This window comes from Leptonotus elevatus, chromosome 8 (assembly GCF_054856555.1).
Source record: "Leptonotus elevatus isolate MCC_2025b chromosome 8, RoL_Lele_1.0, whole genome shotgun sequence".
Lineage (NCBI taxonomy): Eukaryota > Metazoa > Chordata > Actinopteri > Syngnathiformes > Syngnathidae > Leptonotus > Leptonotus elevatus.
The window spans coordinates 7,850,132-7,871,136 of NC_141246.1; the positions used below are offsets into that span (position 1 = coordinate 7,850,132).

The 21,005-nt window shown below is 39.1% G+C and overlaps 1 protein-coding gene and 1 long non-coding RNA gene across 9 annotated transcripts in view; one reads left to right on the top strand and one right to left on the bottom strand.

Moving 5' to 3' along the window:
• LOC147169567 (uncharacterized) overlaps positions 1-10,374 on the top strand; it is a 30,521-nt gene extending 20,147 nt beyond the window's left edge. For all 5 annotated transcript variants that reach the window (XR_015095868.1, XR_015095870.1, XR_015095869.1 and 2 more), the window contains 4 exons: positions 1,928-1,990; positions 5,417-5,537; positions 8,900-9,046; positions 10,132-10,374. This is a non-coding gene — a long non-coding RNA (uncharacterized LOC147169567). The remainder of the gene's footprint in view (positions 1-1,927; positions 1,991-5,416; positions 5,538-8,899; positions 9,047-10,131) is intronic.
• The window catches only part of LOC147169570 (protein kinase C beta type), a 30,778-nt gene that overhangs the window by 4,469 nt on the left and 5,304 nt on the right, over positions 1-21,005 (bottom strand). Inside the window, exons 3-17 of one of the 4 annotated variants that reach the window (XM_086083841.1) lie at positions 14,070-14,152; positions 11,665-11,779; positions 10,144-10,272; positions 9,593-9,749; positions 8,883-9,017; positions 8,705-8,801; positions 8,366-8,509; positions 7,631-7,804; positions 7,469-7,560; positions 5,976-6,038; positions 5,748-5,886; positions 5,595-5,675; positions 5,407-5,514; positions 4,293-4,433; positions 1,976-3,391 (exon numbers count right to left, since the gene is read on the bottom strand). In XM_086083841.1, the coding sequence (XP_085939967.1) occupies positions 3,248-3,391; positions 4,293-4,433; positions 5,407-5,514; positions 5,595-5,675; positions 5,748-5,886; positions 5,976-6,038; positions 7,469-7,560; positions 7,631-7,804; positions 8,366-8,509; positions 8,705-8,801; positions 8,883-9,017; positions 9,593-9,749; positions 10,144-10,272; positions 11,665-11,779; positions 14,070-14,152 (1,802 nt within the window). In that variant the 3' untranslated portion in view covers positions 1,976-3,247. Of the gene's footprint in view, positions 1-1,975; positions 3,392-4,292; positions 4,434-5,406; positions 5,515-5,594; positions 5,676-5,747; positions 5,887-5,975; positions 6,039-7,468; positions 7,561-7,630; positions 7,805-8,365; positions 8,510-8,704; positions 8,802-8,882; positions 9,018-9,592; positions 9,750-10,143; positions 10,273-11,664; positions 11,780-14,069; positions 14,153-21,005 lie in introns of those variants that run through there. The other 3 variants (XM_086083842.1, XM_086083839.1, XM_086083840.1) reach the window with 3 other exon arrangements.

The following is a 21,005-nucleotide window of genomic DNA, read 5'->3' on the forward strand; positions in this document are numbered from 1 at the left end:
GTGACGTCATGCAGGCGACAAATTCGACCTTTTGGAGGACTCTGCCTTTTTTTTTATTATTATTAACAAATTAAGCTTACAGGCTTTCAGAAAAATATACATACATACAGCCTTGTGAATTTGGACACAGACTTTTTGTTTGGGCAATCTGTATGTTTGTATAATACTGCCCCCAGGTGTCAAGGAGTTCTTTAATTCTTTACATTCTATTTAATTATGTCATTACTGGTTACTGCATGTGTTTATGAAGTACAATACAGTACTCTGGAGTGCTAATGAGGGCAAGTCTTTGTTTTGTTTTTTAACAATAAGTTCTATACACCGCCACTAGCCTAAACATGGCATTCTGATTAACACTGTGTTTGTGGAAATTTTATTAAGCAGAAAAAACGTTTTTCTCCATCTCAGGGGGCGGCCATTTTGACACTTGCTGTCGACTGAAAATGACAACAATACAAGGCAAAATGGCCGCCCCCTGAGATGGACAAAATACCTATTCATTTTAATAGGAAAATGTGATTTGAGTGTGTTTTATAATGGTGATTATTTGGATCAGATTATTATTAATATTGCTATTAGGACATCTCTGTACTTGTGGAGAATACTTGAGTGGTTTTGGGGGTCAACGTGACAAAAACAAGCGCACAGTGCAAACAAACCTGAAAACATGACACAAAAAAAACGGACCTTCTGACTCAACAGTACGGACCTGAGACAAACACCTGTGCGGCTGAGAGAAACATTCCGATACAGACGAGGATCCATAAAACAGATACCACAACAGGGCAGGAGGTGAAGCTGTGAGCGGAGCACATGAAAGGAGTAATGTTCACGTTGCCTACCTCCTTTTGTCTCATCTCTTGGCGGCTGGTTGAACTGAGGAAGAAAACTTTCTCATACTCACCACTTAGTTGTATAGTATACGTGAGGGCGACGCTGGGTGTTGTTAGCCTAGTACAGTGATTATCGTACCAATGGAGGTACATTGGCTCCCTCTAGTGGTTTGCGAAAGTATCACTCAAATGTTCAAACTACATAATGCTACGCTGGCAAGAATGAACTTTTTTGACGTCAAAGTGCCCTTCCGGTTCGCATTGTGAACATTATGTGACCAAACTCAGAAAACAGGTGAGTCTCGTGAGTGCACATAAAACAAATTGAAAATAATTTTGGGGGCCTTTTGTTCCATATTAAGTACAATAGATTTGCATTAAATCTTAAAGGAATTTATTTAGGTCCATTAATTTAATTTATAATTTTATTTAGGTAAATTCTAAAAACAGATCAAGAGTCCACTCTAAAAAATCACCCAATTAGGGTAAAAAATTAATCGAGCCGTTAGAATTTTGGGGGATTGTATTGCACCAAACGACCCAAGTAGTTGCTCGCTCAATTTTGAGACAAAAATGGTGTTGTTTTTTACCCAACTGATTTTTTATGAATAAAATCTCTCATTTTTCATGAACTGTTACTTGGCCTAGCTACTGTATTTTTATGTCGGTCGTTATAATAGTACTTGGAGAGCGAGAGAGTATATTTTTGATGGCTTGATGTGAAAAGTTTGAGAACCACTGTCCTAGTAAGTTCGAGCTGAATGTTGGCCAATCGAATGCTCGTGTCCGTCAGCTGTACAGATGCCCCGTCCGTCTATTGCGCATGTTATGATGTCGACTGTGACAGTATTCCATCGTTTGTTGTTATTTTTACTTCACTTGGAAAAAAGTAGCCGTCAATTGATTTAGTTATGGCGATTCATGAAGGCATGGCATTTATTAGATTGGACATTGTTTTGTGTTGAATTTGTTGCAATTTTTTTTTCTTTTTTTCCGAAAACATTCTAATATGACCTAAGCAACTATGGTATAATGATAACATATCTACAGTAGATCTATAAATGAATGACTTCCAAATGTTTTCCATTTTCTAGTTGTTGTCAGTGAGCAACAGCAGTAAGAAGGCAGACGCTGCACAAGTGTCCTGGTAGGCACCAGTGAGTATATTATTACTTTCCAGTCATACAGAACAATAATACAATCCATAGAAGCTTCTTTTCTTTCACCCACAACAATTACATTTGATATATTCATTACATTTTTTTTTCTTATGTAGTCCATAAGTTGTCACCGTCCAATGCGTTAAGTGCGAAAATGTCTTCATTGGCGTGACGACAAAAGCTGTCACGTGAACCAAGTGGATTTGACACATTGTGCGTCACGATGAAGACTTTTAGGAGGTTATTGTGTCATTTGTTCTAATGCACATTTGTAAAATGGACGACTGACGAAATTGGCACATACTGATTTTTTGTGGATTTTTTTTTTGTGGAAGGAGATGGTAGTTGGGTGACATTGCTTGACTGCATTCTGGTGATTTTCATTTGGCACTGTGGCAGCCTAACACATTTCATACAAGATCCATATTTGGTCTTTAGAGTACTAAGATGATAATGCCACCCGATGTAGTGCAAACTATAAATAGTAAATTGTTCATTTAATACCTCTCCGACCTCTCGTTTCGCTGTTATAATATGTTGGTGTTTATGCCTAAGATCGACTATAGGGAAACTGAACAACTCATCTGTAAAAATGGTATGTTTGGCATTCTGACTGTTCAGAACTTGTGTTTGAATGCCATTTTTCATTGAGCACGGATGAGTCTGCATGGATGTAGCAGGCGTCATGGCCTTCTTGAGACAACAGAAAATTTGCCTCAATTGTTTAAAGACGCAATTAAATCAAGAATTGACGTATTTCGACATCATTTTTAACAACCAATTACAGTAATTGATTACTTTTACACGCTTATTAGTCAGCAAAAAAAATTCCTATACTCAACAGAAATATTTGGTGTGGGGGACACCAGTCGGCATTCAAACAATACTAGGAGGGCGACTGGTGGGTTTTTCACATACACAGGAAATTAATTTGTTCATCAATAGCACTGACCGCATGAATATGGGAGATGCTATTTTAGTTGAACGTGTGGCGGCATTCAGTGAGTGATCTGCACTGATGCTAGAAAATGTGATATTTCTCCACACTTTCCTGACTTGCTCTTACTTCGATCAGGATGTTAAAGGAATAGTTAGCCTTTTTTTCCAAAAGGAAAGCTTGTCAACTTCCCTTAATTTACCCCCAAATGTCCAACTTCCTTTCATAACGCAGCCTTGATATGCACACGATGGTGACTTCTGTCTCACTATTGCACTGATGCACGTATTGTGCGTGTGTGTGTGCGTGCAGCACGGTCAGTGAGGGTACTCCGGGTTAACAAATGTGAAGCCGTGGAATTCTTCCTGGTCCAAGTTGGCTATAAGCTCCTTATCTGGGGGGGTCAGCTCTGGGGGGTGGCGTGTGAAAAAGCGGTCAAAGTTCTCGGCGTCACGCCCGCACTGCCGTGGAAGAGGGGAGAAAAGAGGGAGAGAAAATGGAGGGATGGGAGTGAGCGTGATGAGTGATGCAACCAAGGTTATTATAGTTAAACAAAACTAATTGAATGACTAAAAGTTGAATTGGATTTTTTTTTAAATTTTCGTTCATAAAATAAAATACAAATGAAAATATTAAAAACTAAAAGTAAATTTGGAAAAAAATATGTTTACAAAGTAAAATAAAAATGAAAATATTAAAAAGAAAACTAACTGAAAATACATCTTATATATATAAAGCTAAAACTGTAGTGAATAGCCATTTTTGTCAATGTCATACATGAGCTTTCAGTGTCCATTTTAAACGTATTTATTTTGGTGTAACAAGAAAAAATAATCCTCTGACATGGACTTTACTTTTACTTACATATCGTCACCCTCTTAAAATAATTGCAAATGATTACATTTTTTGTGTTTTCTGAAAAATCAGGAAAAAAAATGTCTTAGGCAATTATTTTAAGAAGGCGTCTATATGACAAATACTCCATATTAAAAACAATATATATATATTTACATAACATATTTTAAAAAACATTTAACTGAATAACTGACTGAAAATAACAAAACAAAATATAAACTAGTACAATATAATGAAAAGTCCCAAACTATTATAACCCTGGATGCAATCCAAAAAAAAAGGGAGAAAACGCAAACATGGCATCGACCAATGAAATCGCACAGCTAGTGGACTGTGGATTTCCATTGGTCTATACTGGTGGGTCGTCGGCAGGGTGATGATCGGGTGCAGGGAATGAACCGACTTACCTCACATAATTACCCACTTGTGTGTGTTGTGTGTCAATCATTCCCACCGCTGTAAACAGCTAGGGAGTGTCTACTTATATCATACACGGGGCATACTCACAGATTTCGGCTTGAACGGCGGCTGGACTTCTTTGTTCTCCAGTTTTTCCCAGTCGATGTATCGGAAGAAGGCGTGCTCCTTGATGTCCCTCTCGCCCTCGGGACCGCAGCCTAGACGCTTCCCCGGGTGCTTGGTCATCAGCTAGACATCACACAGAAACATATCAAAGGTGTGTCGTGTATGTGTATGGCTATATTAACTCATTCACTGCCATTGACAGCTATAGACGTCAAAAATTCATTTGAGCTATTTCTATTAGTTTAAAAAATGTTTCCCCAGTTTTGTTAACAAGAGTATGGAAACCTAGAATTTGTTGTTGTTGTATTAGAACAGATATAACATTTGCGATTAATTCGTGAGTTAACTAGTGAAGTCATGCGATTAATTACGATAAAAAAAAAAATTTGCCCGATGCCCCTAATTTTTAATAATATTTTCTTTAAAAATAAAAAAAGATTATTAAAAATAAAATATATATTTTTTTAAATTAAAATAAAACATTATTAAAAATTAGGGGCGTCAGGCGATTATTCTACAATATTTTTTTCTAGGTTTTCATACAACAAAAGTGGAATTTTTTTTTAACTAATACAAATAGTTAAAATTAATTTTTGACATCTATAGCCATCAATGGGCAATGAATGAGTTAAAGGGAAAATATTTTAAAAAGGTTACTTTTCATTGCTTGTAAACTAAATAGTAGTAATCTATGGGTCAAAAATGGACCGATCATCTACTTGGGTCAATTTGACCCAATTTTGAGCCAAGAAATGGGTCTTTTAGTGTAAAACAACTCTTAAATATTGGTCAGATGCTTTACTTACTTATATACATTTCGCATATAACAACCCAGAAAGTTGGGTCAAATTGACCCATAAAGTGGATCGGCCCATTTTTGATTTTCATAATTGGGCTACTTTTGACCCAACTGTTTTTAGAGTGAACTGGATGGATGGATGGAATGTAACATAATGAATGTTATTTGGTCATTTTCACTTAGGGATGTTCTCACTTTTGTTGCCAGCAGTTTAGACATGAATGCTTTGCTATGCCTTTAAAAACAATTTTTGAGTGTGACTTATAGAAGGCTTTTCATGCAAACGTGGTCTCTCACCCCCTTGCAGATGGCGACAGCTTCTTTGGACATGGACTTCGGGTACGAGACGTGATGCTCCATGATCGACTGGAACAACTCATCTTCATCCTCCCCGTCAAAAGGCGGCTGGACATCCAACATCAACATACGTAAGCATTCTCGTCGCCGCCGTGTGTAATTTGACAAAACAAATTTGAGATACCAACCTGCCCTGCAAGCATTTCATATAGCAGCACTCCAAAGGCCCACCAGTCGACAGACTTCCCGTAAGGCTGGTAGGCAATGATCTGGAATGCACAAAGGGGTGAGTCACATTCAAAGAGGTAACAAAAAAATAAAAGTGAGGAATGTAAACCGACCTCAGGGGCAATGTAGTCTGGTGTTCCGCAAAACGTCTTGGTGGTCACGCCGTCACACATATTCTCTTTGCACATGCCAAAGTCGGCGATCTTTATGTGGCCTTCGGAGTCTAGCATCACGTTGTCCAGCTTCAGATCCCTACGGACAAACTTGCAGGTGATAAGTACATACTACGGTTCTAGGAGGATTGTGAACAAGCGCGCCGTTATCAGTTTGCAAACACTCACCGATACACAATCCCTTTGGAGTGGAGGAAGAAGAGGCCTGTGGCGATCTCGGCTGCGTAGAACCTGAAAAATGTGGACATGTTTTTCCCCAATACTTGTGTATTAATATGATGCAGTAGTGTGTATGGTATGCTAACTGAGGAGTACTTTTGTCATGTTTACACTATATCAGTGCTTCTCAACCTTTTTTCATTGACGAACCCCCTGGGAATTTTTATTTTATTTTATTTTATTTTTTTTAAAGCAAAGTACTCCCTTAACCAGCGCAAAGCATTTCTGATTGGAAAAAAAAAAAATAATAATATGCTATGCCATCATTATCTGATTTATTCAACTTTGTAACTCTATTTGTATTTATGTGGTCTCTTCAACTATTTGGAAATAAAAAAAGATAACTACAAAAAAACTTTATTTAAAATTAATTTCATTACTTCTTTTTGAGAACAGAGCTTTACTATAATCCAACTTAATGTTGATAATAATTTGTATGTGCACAAATCTTTATTTATAATTAAATTAAATGAATTTTAAATAAAGTTTTCAAGTGATTGACAGGTGATTTTAGGTGGCATATGACAAGTTGGATGGAACCATTCTGGTATGAAGGAGATGCTGGGTTTTTAGGACACTGAAATTGAATAACCTACTGAATATAAAATTCTTTTTTTTTTTAGATATGTATATTTACACTACTTACATTTATACTTTTAAAATATATATTAAAATCTCATGTACCCCTGGAATGCCTGCGTGAATGGGTTAACTGAATAGGTGTGGGATAAATGTATAACCCGATAAAGGTAATTTATGTCCCAATAACGATGTATATTCATGTTGATATAGTATTTTTCAGAGGTCAGGTTTGATCTTTCTGCTAAATCTAGTGGGAGCAACTCCTCATTGCTTTTGTTAATAATAAAAATTAACACCATAAACTTAAAAAAAAGAAAATATCCGCAATATAAACAGCGTACCGTCCGTTATACTTTACAATAGGCGTTTGATATCGTATCTACACAACTACAAAATTAAACATACAGAAAATTGACTATTTTTCTAAGTTTATAGTAAGGCCTCTGGAATGCATGAAATTAAACAACCAGGTAGTTTTGTTATATGCTGATTTTAAAAAAATTGCCTGTGGCGCTTCAGCACTTGCACCAAACTGTTGCATAACAGTGAGGTTAATTAACATAATAACCGCCCCCACATCGAGTCTGTCGGCCTATCACATGATAAGCTTCATGGCATAAGATCCAGAGCCACTTTCAATTGACATTATCATGCACACTGACATTGCTTTTGGGTGCCACACCCCTGCCACACCCCCTAAGCAGAGCTGTCGAGTGTTATTGGATGCACAGATTAGCGTTAGCTCCTTATCAGCAGCACACACTTGGTTGCTTTGTGATGTTGTCGACTTGCTGGCGGGTTTGGGAAGGTGCCCATGTAGCGCATAAAGAGAGTGAAAACACAAATTATTGGAAACTCACACTGCATGAGGCTCCTTAAACTTCCCGACCTGTTGGATCTGGTACATTAGGTCCCCTCCGTTAATATACTCCATCACAAAATAGAGTCGGTCCTAGAGGTTTGAAGAAGATCAGTTACCCACGACCAACAACGGTAAGCTTATTACCAACATTGTGTCCTACCATAGTCTGAAAACAGGAATGTATTTGTGTGAGGAAAGGTGGCTTCCCCGCAAGAGCGAGGACCCGCTTCTCAACCATGGTGCACTCCACGTCATCATCCTGGATCACCACGTCTTTCTTCAGGATTTTCACAGCGTACAACTCGTCCGTACCTTTCCTCTCAGCCAGCATCACCTATACGGCAAGAAAATGTGTTTCAGAGGTTAGTTTTCCTCCAGATTTCAGGTTGTCCTCCTATTAAACTCAGTTACGCCCAGCCATTTTCACTGAAACAACCCCCTTCGCTCCCGGCTGTTTTACTAGATTTCGAATGATTTTGCAAGGCCCACAGAATATTGTGTTCTATTGCTATAAAAACACGGAATCCACCAAAAGAAAGATTAGAGTCTCTTATTTTCTTTCACCTTTGTATCTGTTTCTGTTTTGCAGCAATTAGCATTAGAATATAGCTAAGTTTTATCATTAATCACATTCTTGTTGAAAACACTGGTAAAAAAGAGCTTGTTGCGACATGGCCCTGGCTGATCTCTTATACTCTGCTGCCACCTGCTGTCCATTTATTGTAATAACTACCATTGCTTTAAGCCACCTCTTAATGTTCGAAGTCGCATCAAAGCCTTCTATATGCTCTTACATAAAAACAAACAAATAGAAAAGACGTATTAATACGTTTTGGGGAGTGAGTGACAAAGTATTAAAAACATATTTACACGTTTTGGGGTTTGAATGACGTACCTTGCCAAAGCTGCCCTTTCCCAGAACCATAATGAAGTTGAAGTCTGCGAGCTTGATACGGTCCTGATTGCCGTTGCTGTCATACTTGCTGACGGACGACGAGGAAGAGGAGTCTGACGGCTTCCCTGGACCCACTTTTGCCCTCTGTAGAGGAAGAGATTGAATGGAAGAGCATTAGGGACTCCACAACTAAAATTCAGACCTGAAAAAGTGTTTTAGATCAACAGTGCAACGTCTTCAACAAACACAAAGCGTCTAGTTGCCTCCATCCGACTTTGCGGAATACGACCGAGAATCTACACACACACACCAAAACAGATTGTAACATTCCTAACTCACTTCAAACTTTTGTCGAAGCTCCTCATTGCCATCTTCACCGTCAGGCTGGACGGGAACATTAAAATATTCTCCTTCCTCCTGGGACAGGAGCTTAAACCTTGGGCCAAGGTCGGACACTTGTCAATACAGCGCTGTAAACAAGAGAATTTGCCAACCTCGCACACTTCGGCCATCTTACCATCCGTCTATCTCTAGTTTCTGCAGCTCCGAGATCCCGAAGGACAAAGAACCCATGAAGTCGTTCCTGCTGGTCAGGTCCCAATCCCAGATTTCCACAGACAGACGGCGGTCCTTGTCGCTTTCTTTAAGGTTACTGAGGGAAGAGATGACATAGAAGTGAAGGTGAGGAACAAATCTGTTACTTCTTAAAAGCCAACCTTGAATTTGTTTTGACAATAATATGTCATATGTGACCTCACAAGTCTAAACATGACATTCTGATTAATATTACATTTGTGGAATATGAGTTTTAACTTTTTACCCATCTCAGGGGGGCGGCCATTTTGCCACTTGCTGTCGACTGAACATAACATCACAGTTGCTCAGGGCTCAGGCAGCGACCAATCACAGCTCACCTGTTTTCTGAAGCTGCGCTATGATTGGTTGTTACCCAAGACCTGAGCAACTGTGATATCATCTTCAATCGACAGCAAGTACCAAAATGGCCGCCCCCTGAGATGGGTAAAAACAGCTTTAATTTTGCTTCACAACTCATATTCCACAAATGTAATATTAACCAGAATACCGTATTTAGACGAGTGGAGCTGCATAGAACATTTTATTATTAAGAAATATTTTTGGGGTTGATTTCCCCGTTAAACTAAATGAGCGTCAAAAAATTCAAACGTAATTTTTCTGTTGTACAGTATAGAGATGAAGATGTCTCACAAAGTGAAGGTCTCGTTCCATGTGGGGTTTAGGCAACATTTCATGGTCTTGGTCTTCTGCTTGCTCTCACTCTTGGGGTCAGGGATCAGCTTGAGCTTCACGTAAGGGTCGGACAGGCCGTTGGGATCCATTGGGACCAAGTTCTTGGCCTCTTTGACTGTGAGAGGACACGTACAGGACAGAGGAAGACCGAACATTTAGTATGCGGTATTTAAAATGCTCAACATTCTACTAGAGAGTCTCGACCGTCTGCCCTAAATATCCCTGGCTGCATTCGACAACACTTAACAACAGTTTAGCTTGTGCTCCATAATCAATGCAGAGCTGTCTGCGAGAGACGAAAGGTGGCACGTGGACAAATGTCCAACAGGCCATGTGGGCCGATCGTTGGGATTATTGATCAGCTAATGGACTTTCCGGTTTTGGTCTCTCTCGGGTAAAGTCCCTCTCTCTTTTTAAGTGGAGGAAGTGCTTTCTGTCCGTCAGTCTGTCTGTCTGTCCATCTACCTCCTTATTGTCAGTGTTTCTGTCCACCATAGGGGAGCGCTTACTGGTGACGGTCAGAGTGTCCTCGGTGATCCGAGCCGAGATCTGGATGCGCCCTCTTCTCTCAGTGTGATCCGTCCCGCACAGGCTCGGGACGTTGGCCACACAGCGCTTGTGGATGTTCATCATGCAGTCTTGAAGGCAGCACACACACACACACACACACACACACACACACACACACACACACACACACACACACACACACACACACACACACACACACACACACACACACACACCACACACACACACCCACACACACACACACACACACACACACACCCCCACACACACAAAACACGGACCGCCATTTTGAGTGTATAGTGAAGGCTCGGTAAAAACATTAGGTAACGTTTAAGAAAAAAAAAAGTTCATTCATTAGCTTTGTGCACGTGTTAAACAAAGTGTTCTCTGTGCCACCACATATCTGTATCTCTAGCAAATTAAATTTTGCACAGGAAAGTGTTGTTTTTTTTCCCTTGGATAGAAAAGATAAGACTCCTATTCAGTGAAACAAGCTGAAAGGCTTTATAAACACAAACTGCACAACTGATTTATAAAAAAAATAACAATAATTATGAAATACATGTTGACTTCCAGTTAAAAGTGTAAATAATTCAAACAATTACCTTTCTCAACGACGCATTTTATAATCAGGTTGTGTTGTTTTGGTAACAACGATTTTTTTTTGTTTTACTGTAAGGGAAATTCATACCTAATTTGGATTGTTTCTTAAGGAATAATGTTATTCCTTGCGATGGCGCTTTTTTCCCTTCTGGTTAGCTGTAAGATATCATCATTATTTAACAAATAAAATCATTAATCTGTCTAACTTTTTTAACTTAACTACACTATTCTTCTACTTAGTTGAGCTGTATAAATATCAATAACAAAAATTTGTCGTATGAGGAGGTATATAATATTGTACAATTAGTACTGAATGGAATTCCATACTTTGGATCTTATTTCTAGTCAGCTGTGATGTTTCAAGGTGTCCACTAGATGTCAGCGCACTCTGACGTAAAACTCCCCAGCAGCGTTTGTCCCTCAAGTGACATTCTACACTAAAGTACACTACCCCATCTGGCTAATTGTTCAGATGTACTTTATAAATGGCCAAAGAGGTCCGCCAACATGACAAGAGATTGCACTCCTTAAAAGCACAATGATTAAGTTTTTTCCCCCGCTTGAGAGTGCAAAACAAAAACCGTGATAGCCCAATGTCTCTCTTCTTCTTTTTTTTAGGCCACGTTCAAAATGTTGTTAGTTTGCCTCAAATACATCAAACAGAATTTGCAAAATAGATTTTGCTGAACTAATCAAGGTGTGAGGGTAAAATTTGCAGGAAAAAAATTAAATTACCAACTCCAAAGAAGATTACTGTCTCAATGATGGGCATTTTATTTAGCCTGAGGGGGTAAATAAATTGAAGTTGAGACTTCACAAACCTGTGAAATGAGGACTAAAACTAAAGCTTGGTGGCCTCACACACACAAAGAGTATATATATGCAGGCGTACGTACGGTCACATTTCATGCCCTGGTGTATCAGGCCGTAGAGGAGCGAGCCACAGTGGTCACAGAAGGTCGGACTGGAGTATGTGTGCACCTTAAATTTGTGTTTACTGCGAGGATCCTGCTAAGACAGAAAACAGAAGCAGTTTAGAGTGAAACGTCATGAGGCTCTAAAGTGGCGGATGCATGACTCTGTTGGTGTGTGCGCACTTGAGCTATTGGCCCATTAACTTGAAGCAGCCAGGCAGCACATTTTCCCTTTTAACAGTCTGAATGTGATGTGGAGTCAACACGTTGTCAGGAAACGGGCACCGAATTTGTGTGCGAGTGTAAACCAAGAGCCAGTGCTGACACGGCCAACTTCGTTAATAATCTTTAACGTGATCTCTCACTCAGCACGTTAATGGGAAGTTGTGAACATCTCATTTGAATGGGACCTGAGGCTGTAACACTTGATTAGAATTTGAATCATGATGTCCACTGAGAATCTTTTCATAAGCACCAAATGTTTAATTATGAGTGGAGCTTTTATTGACTTTACAAGTCAAAAAGAAGGCGAAGTCATTACAAGGGTTATTAAGTGAAGGTGACTATAATGTAAACTAATTGTAGATATTTCACGTTCAATTCCGTTTTCCTGGTTTCTCAGACGTGGCTAAAACGGGGTCACATTTGCTCTGCTGTAGAAAAACTTAAGTGCCTTCGTTAGCATAATTTTAAGTTCGGCGGCACAAAGGCAAGTTACTGATTATTACGAAGCTAATTTCTACATGTAGCATCCCAGGATGAATAATGGTCGGACTCTTTAACTAATGGTACAAAAAGCCAGAATTTCTTGGGCTGTAGTGTAAGTGAACACACTGTAAGAGTTATAGAAAAAGGAAAAACTAATTAAGAGAGAAAAGAGAGGAAAACCAATCAATATAATTTTCACTGCCACGGCAGTGTGCTGTTAGCTAGCAAGCTAGCTTTGCCTAAGCTCCGGAAATGTGTTCCCTCCGCTAATCCTCCAACTGAGCCTATTAGCTTGCAAGCTAGCTGGTGGCTAGCACCCTTTGTCGCAGTGTGAAAACCTTTTAATTTAGAATGTTCTAGGCTCAGAGATTTATGGGTGCTGAGCTCCCAGGCAAGATACATTTAACTGTTTTGTACATTTTAACGCAATTTCATTCCCACATTTATCAAAGAAAAGCATAACACTTTTTGGTCATTAGCGTCAATAAATTAGCTTTTGATTAGCACAGGAAATAGCTAGCTTCTTCCATTCCAGTTCAAACATAGGCGGATAGGGGGGCTAACTCCGACCACCTGAAATGTTTCCAAGCTAGAAAAGTGTCCGCTAACTCCTATCTAACAACATAACTGCTGTAATTTTGTTAAAATTACAGTACTTTGTCAAAAAATTTAACACACTTCTCTAGCTTGTTTAAACAAGACATACATTAAAAAAAACAAATTTCTTAAATTTTTGGATTACACTCCCCAGAATGAGAGAGAACCACCCATGTTGTTAATCGCCTTTGTGAAATTTAGAAACCCAGTGTACTCAATACTTATGGCTACACTAAGTTGCCTTTTACTATAAGCTCATGTTCATGTTTCAGCATTAACGGTGGATAATTTATACAAGGCTTGAAAGACAATACAGTTGGCAATTGATCATTTCTATCACGCAGCAAAAAAAATAAAAATAATTATATATATATTTATATATATATATATACACACACCGGAAATACTGTACATTTAAATCCTTTAGTCAACAGGTGAAGAGGTGTTTGAGAGTTGTTTTTCCAAATTACATACAGATTGAGAAATATAATTTCCCTTGCGTGTATGAACATGACTATAGAGGTTTCAAACTCCTTGAGATAAAAAACACGATATGAGAGGGAAGAACAAAAAGAAGTGACACTGAGCATTTTTAGAAACATGTGGTCATCCATTTCACTGTGTGGCATTGTACCAGTTTGATACGAGCTCTCCACAGCTACCTCGATTTGATGTGACATAACAGGTCAAGAGGAGAAGGTCCCCTGCTAATCAAGCTGAAAACGGGTATATCGCCACCTAGCGTTGCTGAGGCGGATGAAGTTTGGCCAAATTAATTCCCAGAAAAGTCAATAGGTTATGTTTAACTGGTTGTGTAAACGTACTGATTGTCTGATGTACAATGGGAGGAGATAAATGTTAATTGATCCCCTGCTAAATTTGTCACTTTGCTCACTTACAAAGACATTAAAAGACAGTTTTGTTTTCTTTTTTTTTCCATTTTGTCAATGACTCAAAACTGCAACCACGTGACGGCTGTCAACCCAAAACTCTTAAGTATGGCCACTCATTCGTCAAGGTACCATTATATTTATCAAAATGTGCATGTATATTTGGCTTTAGTTTGCATTTGATTGACTTACGTCAGAGGCGGGACCCTTGTCGGCACCCGGACAGGAAAAGGTGACGAATTCATGACAGCGTTTGTGGACCACAAAACAGCACACTGTGAATAAAAAAAGGGGGGGGGGGGAGTTACTTGCAATCCAATATTAAGCGGGAAAAAAAGAGATGAATCAATATGTCAATTATGCGCCATTAGTCATTTCACAATAGGCCGCTGGTTTTTCGGCACTTCCAGCTTGCCTTCCCGCCGAGTGCTATATTTAGTTGTACTTTTATTCAATCACAGCACGCCAGCAAACATAAAAGCCACAACAGGAAACGTCACCCTCGTCAAACAAGCCTGCCACCTGTTGATTTGATTCGAAATACTGAGAAGTCATCAAAAAATTCATTAAAATAATAAATTGTTCATTTCGCATGGCAAATTTAACCTGACATGCCTGCTGTTATGAAGATGTCATATTTAAAGCAATAATCTGCTACCATCAACCATAAACTATGTGGCATGTTTACCTTAGGTTGACTTTTCAAACAACACTGAAGAGAGCAGTAAAAAAAAAAAAAATGTTGCACCCGCCACACAGACGTCACACGAAGGGTGACACCGTGACATTAAGCCTTGGTTTAATTTTAATTATTCACACAGTCGTTACCTTTTCATGAGGGAAATGGGCAGCAGTTAGTAAGGGTTTTACAACCAATAATCAACAGTGCTATTGTCTGCATTAGAGTTTATTTGTACAATTGCATCACCCAGAGGACAGACTTCTCCAAATCAGGGTTGCATTTCTTTTATAAAGGAGGTCTAAAAAGCTTTGACCCTTTGTTACCGTGGAATCTACTCTAAGTGATTAATAAACAACGAACATTAAATACAGTTTATTCCGGCCATTTGCCATCAAGTCAATTGCACAATAACCACTCATGCAGCTATAAAAAGGAAGCACTGTACAAATTAAAATGTCATTCAACGGCCAAGTCAGGGGCCTGATGGCAACCCAATAAAGCCAGATTTTCACCTACTGAAGTCAAATGTGAAGGCCGCAAACTCAACACAAAACGGACGGCAACTCACACTTTGTTGTTGACAGTCAGACTCAAATGGATTTTTAACCAAGGTATCACGTTTTCTAAATACTTTTGAACACCTTTAATTGAGGTAATCTCATAAAACAGCTATACTGTAATATTTTAGTAAAAATTACTTAATTAAAAACTGAACGTCCACCCGTTGATATCAAAGGCAAAATTATAAAAACTCTACTGTGCGATTTCTATTGAGCCTAACGAGGGCCTGAGTGATCAACATTTTTTTTTAGACAGATGCTGATTTGGTAGAATAAAATTCCGATAACCAATTAATCGGCCGATTCATAATTTAAAGAAATTTATATACAGTATATAATGAATAAAACAAGTTCTTGTTGGGCCCTTCAAAAAAAAAAAAAATCTGCAAATTTATTTGCCAATTTTCGGGGCGTTGGGTATATTTTTTATGTTTTATTTTTAATGTGTAAAAAAAAAATCCATCAATGCATGCCCAATTTTTGCTGATTTCAAAAGATCTATTGTCGAGTGATGAAAATGGCCATTAGTAATTACAGTCAGTACCAAAAATCATCAACCGATCAGTCTTTTTTTTTTTTGCCGATTTTTTTTTTTTTAGGGTAACATTATCTTTGTCATATGTTGTAATGAGTGTCAAAGTGTTAAAAAAGAATAATAATTAAAAATCAGCAGATTTCCTTTTTTTAAATATTTAAACGTCATTAACTTTGTTAGGTTGTAATGTGAAAAGAAAAACACATTTGCCCAAAAATAATATATAAAAAAAAAATATTCCCCTCAAAAAGCAAAGCAAAACAACACAAAAATGCCACTTTTTTTTTTTAACAATTTCAAAAGTGCTAATATTGGCCGATTAATTGGTCAGCCCCTAAACCTAACTGTATTTCAGCACTATTGCTCAATTATGACCAGGTGCTCTCCAAGCTGCTCTGGCAAAGGTTTTCATTCTTTGACAATCTGACCAAAACATGCTTCACAACACATTTCTCTAAGCACGGCCATTTTCATGATTTTATGGTCCGCAAACGCATGACCGCATCTGTCCTTTCAAGCGAGCTCATTCAAAACTGCCATTTTATTATAAAAGCACCACACATTTGCTTTTCAAACACCTGTTTTCCTGGGAAAAGAAAAGGCTTCCAAACAGTAGAGAGTAGACACTACAGCTTCAAGTGTTTGTTAAACAGCGTGAAGATGGAGTTGTGTCCATCTGCACTGCTGCACAAAGCAAACATGCAAGCGAATGAATGAAAAGGGGAAGCGTAACAGGCGGGTGAGAGAATGAGAGAGTGGAGGAGTTGAAGTTGAAGCGAAAAACAAACAATTTGTGTTTATGTGTGTGTGAGTGTGGACAGGAAGAGATAGGGGCACAGCTGGGTTTTGAGGCAGTTTGAGGGGGCGGAGAATTCATTTGTGTGCTTGCAGTTTGTCAGAAAAGGAGAAACAAGAGAAGCGGCGCACCAGCAAACAACGCGGCTTCAAGTCACACACTAGCCTTCTGCTCATAAATCTTCCCCGTTACACACGCAGTCACACACAACACACACACAGGCATGCAACAGAAAGACAGGCCGAGTGACCCGCCGCGGAGGTCTTTGCTCTGTTGCCTAGCAACCGAGCTGAGCCTGACAGTCGAGCCTACCAACGCCTCCCATTTCAGAGTGACTGGCAGCGTTAACAGCAAATCAAAGCATTTTGAAAAACATTCCTGCAGACATCTGCCAGGAGGAAGCCGGAGGGCTGACACTTCACGGTCCTCAACCCACCCAGACACTTAGCACTCACACTCAAGCCAGATTTACACTGAATAAACCACAGCGAGATGGCCTGATGCTACTTAAGTGGCTTGTGTTACATTTGTTTCATTTTGAAAAACAATAAACAAGACATTTTGTCGGGCTCAAGTAGCTCAGTGTACAACTATGTTCAGAGTCCTAGAAATTAGGGCTGTGTACAAATCGGCGGTGACTCGAATTGAGATGCGAACCGGCCGTAAAAAAAACAAAAAACGCAGAATTAGAATTTGCAGATTTGACAAATCCAACTAATGTAATTAGGGGTGGGAATCTTTGAATGTCTCACGATTCGATTCCGATTTTTGGGCCTGCGATTCGATTCATGATCGATTAAGGATGATTTTTTTATTCAAAATGATTTGATTGACAATGATTTTTGCTTCAATCTATAGATGTGCAAGGAATTGTAATGATTTACTCCAGTCTGACTCGCTAATGCTAATTAGCGCGCTACTCACGGCACTTTTATCACTCAAAAGAACGGCTCCACGCTGAAAAAAAAAACCTTTTATTGGAATAACTTGATCGTGACTTTTTCCTTCTACTCTCTAATGTGGCTACAACTTAACAGTGTATTAGACCGAGTGGGACCACACTGCCCCTAAGTGGCCAAACCGGGTACAACATGAACAGCGCTCCAAATAAAAGGCACACACAGACAAAGGCAAGACAGTATAAAATAATTTAAATAAAATCGATTTTGGGACATTTAAAATCGATTCTGAATCGTACTAAATGAGAATCGCGATTCTTATGAGAATCGATTTTTTGGGCACACCCCTAAATGTAATTGTTAAATTCAACTGTTAAGCACTCAGTCAATAAAACCAATGCTGTTGGCCCCTCATGCCGCCATAGCAACAAGACAAATTCCCCAGTTAGCTTAGCGCTAGCTAGGATGAGGCTGGTATGATGACGCAGATGGATTTAAAATGCGACCAAAAGCAAATAAATGAATAAATACATTTAAAAAATCATCTTGGGTTCTAGTAAGCTATTCAACACTAAACAGGAAAAGTTCTCCATAGGTTGGCAAGGCTAGGGTCAAGGTGTCAGTGTACACTCCGGTTCAATGCTTCACTTTTTAACAAACTAGTCTTACTTCAAATGTGTTGCTTTAGCTGGCAAATGGCTGCTGTGATTTTGACATCACTTCATCTCAGATCAAAATCTATGGAGAGAGATTTGTCTAAAATGTCAACAATGTTCCTGAAGAGGAAATGAGTGCACTGCTAAGCACAGTTTAAATTAACTCATTCACTCCCAGCCATTTTCATTGAAGCAACCCCCTTCACTCCTGGCTGTTTTACTGGATTTTGACTGATTTTGCAAGGCTCACAGAATATTGTGTTCTATTGCTATTAAAAAAAACATGGAACCTACCAAAAGAAAGATTATAGTCTCTTCTTTCATCAGGGAAAAAAACAAGTATATTTCTATCTGTTTCCGTTTTGCAGCAATTAGCAATAGAATATAGCTAAGTTTCATCATTATTCACAAATCTATTTAGAAATGTGAGTAAAATGGCTTTTTTTCTCAACATGGCCCTGGTTGATCTATTTTGCTCTGCTGCCACCTGCTGGCCGTTTGTGTAATAACTACCATTTCTTCAACCGTTCTTTGCAGTTGAGAAGCTGCATCAAAGCCTTCTGTATGCTAAAAACAAAACCCAAAAAACGTTTAAATATGTCTTTGGGACACTTAAAACATTTAAAATAGAAAGTTTTTGAGTTCTGAGTGTTTCTGACTTAACTTGGATTTTTGGACTAAAGCAAAGGAATCACCTTTAGTAGGCAGCATCACATTTCTAATGTTCTAAATAAGAAATGTATGACACTGTCAAATTAGTGAACAGAACGGACAATTTCGTAATTGTGTGATCATGGCATAATTATTTCAACAGCGATAATACCATTTTTGAGTTATAGGAATGTAAACATTGGACGGACGGAGACAGGCATGCATGGCAACATATATTTGAAAAAAGTGCACAGACCGTGTACTGTGAACCTTCGTGCAAAACCATGAGCTTTTGATAGTTACATCCCGACTGATAAAATATTATTTTAGTAGGGAAACCACGGCTTTCCTGATGAGAATCTAATTTCGACCCGCGATAAAACAGAAAAAATGTTTGGCCCGTGGGCAAACTAAGTTGCCGCCCCCTGCCGTAGAGCTAATTGAAGTGACTGTGCGTCTTCCAGTAGCTATCTGTCGCTGTTCCAGGGCCAAATAGCTACAGGGACATTACCAAGCTGTAAAAATGTCAAGGGTACAGCCGCAGCACGTTCAAACTGAGGTTACCACCTCGATGACAAGGCAATGAAATAAAATGACGGAATGCAGGCGAACCTCGCGAACCGTTTTTGGCTCTTCAGGATGCATTCAAAAAGGATTTAGAGCCATCAGGAGTAGAAACAATTAAAAGACGTGTGGAAGCATGCCGACTATCCGGCGCTGCACTGGAACAACAAGTCTGAAGCCAACGACCGTCACACACACGCCTGGCAATCAATAACTTGGACCGGCTGAGTCCCCCGTCGCCGTTCAATCGATTCAAACGATACCATTACAAACATTGGTCGATCAATGATCGGGATGAAGTCAACCTTTTTTCCCCCCAATCAATAACAATTACACACGTTGGTGTTGTTTATGATAGTGGCCATTTCTTTCAGGGTTTGTTGCGTTTTTGGAAATGAAGAAGTCCAGATTTGCACACTCTTCTTGTCATTACTGCCAAAAAGCAAATCAAATCTGTTGCAAATGAGTGGCCGCCAGTGGAGTGCCAAGTGGCGGAGCGAGGGTGAGAATCAGCGCCTCGGTCTTCTCAAGTTAACTTTTTGTATTGATGGCAAGGCAATAATTATGGATGAGACTCTGGACTTCAAATGATTCCCTCATAACAGACAGACAGAACAGAATGTTAGTCGGTTGGAACTGATTATTGATTCCCCAGAGTCTTCCTTGCTTATGAAAACATCTCCTTGGCGGAGGTAATGAAGGCGATGCACTTGTGCTGACACGAATAAACATATCAATGAAGTCATTTTTGGCCTGCTTGGAAGAAGAAAGATGACTTATGAGGTATACTCTTCTCAAGGATGACAATTGGACAGCGCCCATTCTATTAGGCAGCCTCGGCTTCAAGGTTGCGCATTCGTCAATAGGGAGGTTAGCCGTGAGACCTTTTTATACATGCGGTAGACGTGTCATGCAACCCCACAGCTACCAAAAACTCTCGGTTGCATTTAGGTTTTAAAAACTGCTTACTCGTTTTATTTTCAAGCGCATAGGGGACATACAATTGTCCTCAGTTGTATACATATTCTGATAATTAGGCTGAATTTGTCAGCAAAAACCTGATTCTTGGATTCCTGATTCTAGTCCGGAGTACACACTTTTATTTTTGTTTATTTTCATCCTAGTTGTGGTGTCTCACGTTTTAAAAATCTGTTAAGATGAAAAAAATCTGTATGCCGGTTGCCCGCATTACACTTCTTTTCCACTGCACGGTATGACAAGATTTATTTTTTTTGTACCAGCTCGAGACAATAGCATAAAGGTGGCGTAAAGCTCTGCATGTCACTCATTGAGAAGATTTGTCATCGGCAGGCCACCTTTTCACATTTTTTGTTTTGTGTTGTTGCTCACTGTCTTTTTGTGTAAGGGAGATCAGACCTCTTAGGTGTAGTAATGTATTTTTTTAACTATAAGTCGCACCAGTCACACAAAAAAAGCATCATAAAAAATAAGTCACTCCAGAGTACAAGTTACATTTTTTGGGGGAAAATATATTGTATAAAACCGAGACCAAGAACAGTAGAGCTCAGCCTTACTCTCAAAATCCCTGTTTGCTAAATTGGGAACGAATTCTGGTTGGATTCAAAACTACAGAAATGTTTTTCTTTTTAGTTTAAAAATGTCTTACCTTGACTATAATCCCGCCTCACATTGTGGCCAAAGGTAAAATCTTGGTTAGTTATTGCGCCTTTTGGTGCTGTAAATAGTAAATCTTTGTTGTGATGGAAGCCACATGCTAACTAGCAAGCTAGCTGGGGAGACGGTCTCTTTGTTTGTTTGCCAGAA